The sequence below is a fragment of the Egretta garzetta genome, unplaced genomic scaffold (genome assembly GCF_000687185.1).
Source record: "Egretta garzetta isolate BGI_Z169 unplaced genomic scaffold, ASM68718v1 scaffold110, whole genome shotgun sequence".
In the NCBI taxonomy this organism is placed as follows: domain Eukaryota; kingdom Metazoa; phylum Chordata; class Aves; order Pelecaniformes; family Ardeidae; genus Egretta; species Egretta garzetta.
Window position 1 is genome coordinate 138,174 of NW_009258263.1, and position 3,369 is coordinate 141,542.

The window sequence follows — 3,369 nt, forward strand, 5'->3', positions numbered from 1 at the left end:
CGGGGGGGGTGTAGCGGCAAGGATGCGGCGCGGCGAGGTGGACGGTCCCCACCGTCATCGCGCTCTGCTCTCTCTCCCCGGCAGGCAAGTCGGAAGTGGAGCAGTGGTCCGACATGTACACGGTGACCAGTCAGCTGGTGCTGAAGGTGGGACGGGAGGATGACGGGGTCCCCGTCATCTGCTTGGTGGATCACCCTGCTGTCAAAGACTTGCAGACGCAGCGTTACCTGGAAGTCATGTGTGAGTAGCAGAGCTTTTCCCTCTCTTAACGCGTACGGTTCCTCGCCGCGTGATAAAATGACGGCATCGCTGGGGTTTATGTCCTGGGATTTAAAAATGGAAATCAAAACGTTGGGTACCGCTTCGTGAGTTACGCCACGGCTTTTCCCAGCCCTTCCGCGATGCCGTAAATCCATACCTTCCTTCCCCTAAGGAACAACGTTCTGCGCACCAAACTGGTACCGTCAAAGGTTCCCGGCTGGGCTCTATAATGGTCAGAACAGATCAAATCCAAGCATTTTTCTTTTAGCAACCTACTTACCTCTTTGAAAAGTGCTTCTCTACTTCCACATCAAAGCGGCCGGCCGCCCTTGTGGGTTTACTGGCAGAAACTTGGTGCTGTGCAAAAGAACCTCGGTGGCGTGCACGGGGACCGTGCAGCACCAACTGCTTTTCTGCGTCAGGGGAAGGGGAATCGCGTGGAGCCTGTAGGAACGCCGCGGGTTGAGGCCAGCCTATTTTCAGTCGTGCTCCTGACGCGCTCGGTGGCGTTAATGCGTTTCGCTTCCCCTAGGAGCTGCTCTGCTGTGTGGGACGATAACGGGGCTTAGGGACCTGAGAATACCTGTGGCCCCAAACGCGGCCGGGCCTGCGTTCCAGCGGGTGGAGGTAACGGAGCCCCTGGGACGACTCAAAGCTCCTCTTTTCGTAGGCGCGCTTTGGCCGTAACGCGGCGTTCGGAGGGGAGGAGGAAGTTGTGTGCTCGTTCCTGTGAGCTGCTTCATTATGTAGTTTGATGATGAACATCTTGGTTACAATTCTCATCTCTCTGAAACTAGCGGGAAGCGATGTTCCTGTAATGAGGAAAACCGAACTGCGCAGATACCACCCAAATTGGCAGGCGCCAGATTTCTTGCCACTGCGCTAATGTGTAATTCATTTATGCAAACTTAATGTCCATTAACATTTCTTGTAGAGCTTCATTAGCTTTAATAATGCATTAGCACCTTTGTGAGGCTTGATCAAATACTTAACGGGGGGGAAAAAAAAAAATCCCATCTCCCCTGTTGTGCGGGGGTATTGGAATCTCGCCGGGTCTCTTCCCTGGGTCGGAAGGGCGTCAGCTTGCCACCAGGCTCCCTCTCAGACCTTCCTCTGACATCCCTATCGCTCGGTGGGGTAGAGGGGGCCACTCTTCCTGCAACGCTCTTTCCATTCCTCCTCGTGTGAATCCCTTCCTGACCACCTTCCTTTGAGCCGGTTCCCCGTGCGACGGAGGCAGGGCACACGCAAGCGCGGTTATTTGGGCGTCCTCCGGAACGGGACGCGTGCGGTCTCCGGCTCGCGCGTCAGAGGCTCCCGCTGGGCATCCCGTGCACAGGTTTCTGCCCGTAGCACCGGTTTGTAGCGTCCCCTTGGGTTCTCCTGGAGCTGTTTGTCGGGAGAGAGCTAGCGCGGAGCCTCCTCGGCAGGGAACGGGGATGGGTAGGAAAAGGGCTTTCGGACCGCTTTGGTTTTATGCTCTGGTCTGAATTCACCTCGGAGCTTGTTAAAAGCCATTAGGTTTATATGGGCGGACCTGACCCGCGTTGGTCCGGTCGGTGCCTTCGGTGGGCAGCAGCAGATGGCTGGAGAGAAGAGTACCAGCAGAAGAACATGTCCTGCGTCATCACCTTGCGGCTCCCAGCAATTAGTGGCTCCGGGACTCGGTGTCCTGGATTGCATCCAGGCATTTGCATTTAATACCCGCTGTTGGACCTGAACTTAGGGTGGAAAAGGTAGTTACGGAGCAAACTGTTACCCTGGAGCTTTTCCCGCTTCAAGGCGATGACTTGTGGGCTGATGGGAGAGCAGGAGTGGGAGGAAGGATCCTCTTGTCTTCGCGGCACCTCCATCGGAGCTCCTGCCGGAGTGGTGGCGCTTGCTCCATCGTCTGCTCTTACGTTCTCACCCCCTCCGTCCTGCCCCTTGCCGCCCCGGGCACCGCAGATCTGCCGCTTTGGAGCATCAGCAGGGCGCAGGAAAACATTTTTATCAGCAGCCGTTATATTTCTCTGCACTTAATGTGTCCAACTCGAGCATGAAATGCGCTGGGGAAGGACAGGAGGGTGATGGATGGAGCCTTCTCAGATAATGAGGTGGGTTTTGTCTGACTAAGTTCCAGAGTATGGAGAGATCTTTTGAAGATGCGACTCAAAAGCTGGGGTTTTTTGGTTGTTTTTCTGGGGTTTTTAAAGAAAAAACCAAGCAAAAAACTGCAGACTTTGGGGCTTTGGTCTGCTTACATTTCTCCAGGAAGATTCTCCTAGATGGCTGTCGGCCTCCTCACCCAGGCTGGGGTTGATTCCCCCTGGATTTCCTCAGCCAGGAGGAAGGAAGCAGGCGCTGCCCTTGGAGGGGGACAGGCAGAGCGTGGGGCTCCCCATACCGTTCAACCTTGCCGCACTGAATGGGGTACCCCCTGCCCAAACGGGGTACTGCACAGTACCAAACGGCACCCCAGGGTACCCCCTGCCCAAACGGGGTACCCCGCAGTACCAAGCGGCACCCCAGGCCCAAACAGGGTACCCCATGGTACCGAACAGCACCCCAGGGTACCCCCTGCCCGAACGGTACCCCACAGTACCCCCCACCCGAGCGGGGTACCCCGCGGCACCAAACGGCACCCCGAGCAGCACCGAAGCCTCCGTCGCCTCGGCCCAGAGGCAATGAGGCGATCGTCCGCCCTGCTGTGCCCCGTTTGTCCTGCTGCTGCCCTGGCCTCCCCCCGGTTATTTCCAGCGTCTCCACGGGTGCTGACACTGCCACAGCCCCACATGGAGAGGGAGGAGGGGGTCTCGTCCTCCTCCCCTCGAGCGTGGGGGGGCTTCTGCTACGGCAAAGTGACAGCGTGCTGCAGTAGCCGATGGCGCTCTCGGTACGTGCCCATCGCTTGCTCCTGCACCCGAGGCAAAATCATAGAATCATAGAATGTTTAGGGTTGGAAGGGACCCCTAGAGGTCATCTAGTCCAACCCCCCTGCAGGAGCAGGGACACTGCTAACTAGATCAGGTTGCTCAGAGCCCCATCCAACCTGGCCTTGAATGTTCCCAGGGATGGGGCCTCCACTACCTCTCTGGGCAACCTGTTCCAGTGTTTCACCACCCTCAT

General features: G+C 57.2%; 1 protein-coding gene across 1 annotated transcript in view; it reads left to right on the forward strand.

Annotated features, from left to right (window-relative positions):
• The window catches only part of CADM1 (cell adhesion molecule 1), a 73,374-nt gene that overhangs the window by 24,042 nt on the left and 45,963 nt on the right, over nucleotides 1–3,369 (forward strand). Inside the window, exon 5 of the mRNA XM_009646595.1 lies at nucleotides 85–240. Coding sequence (XP_009644890.1) covers nucleotides 85–240 — 156 coding nt within the window. The remainder of the gene's footprint in view (nucleotides 1–84; nucleotides 241–3,369) is intronic.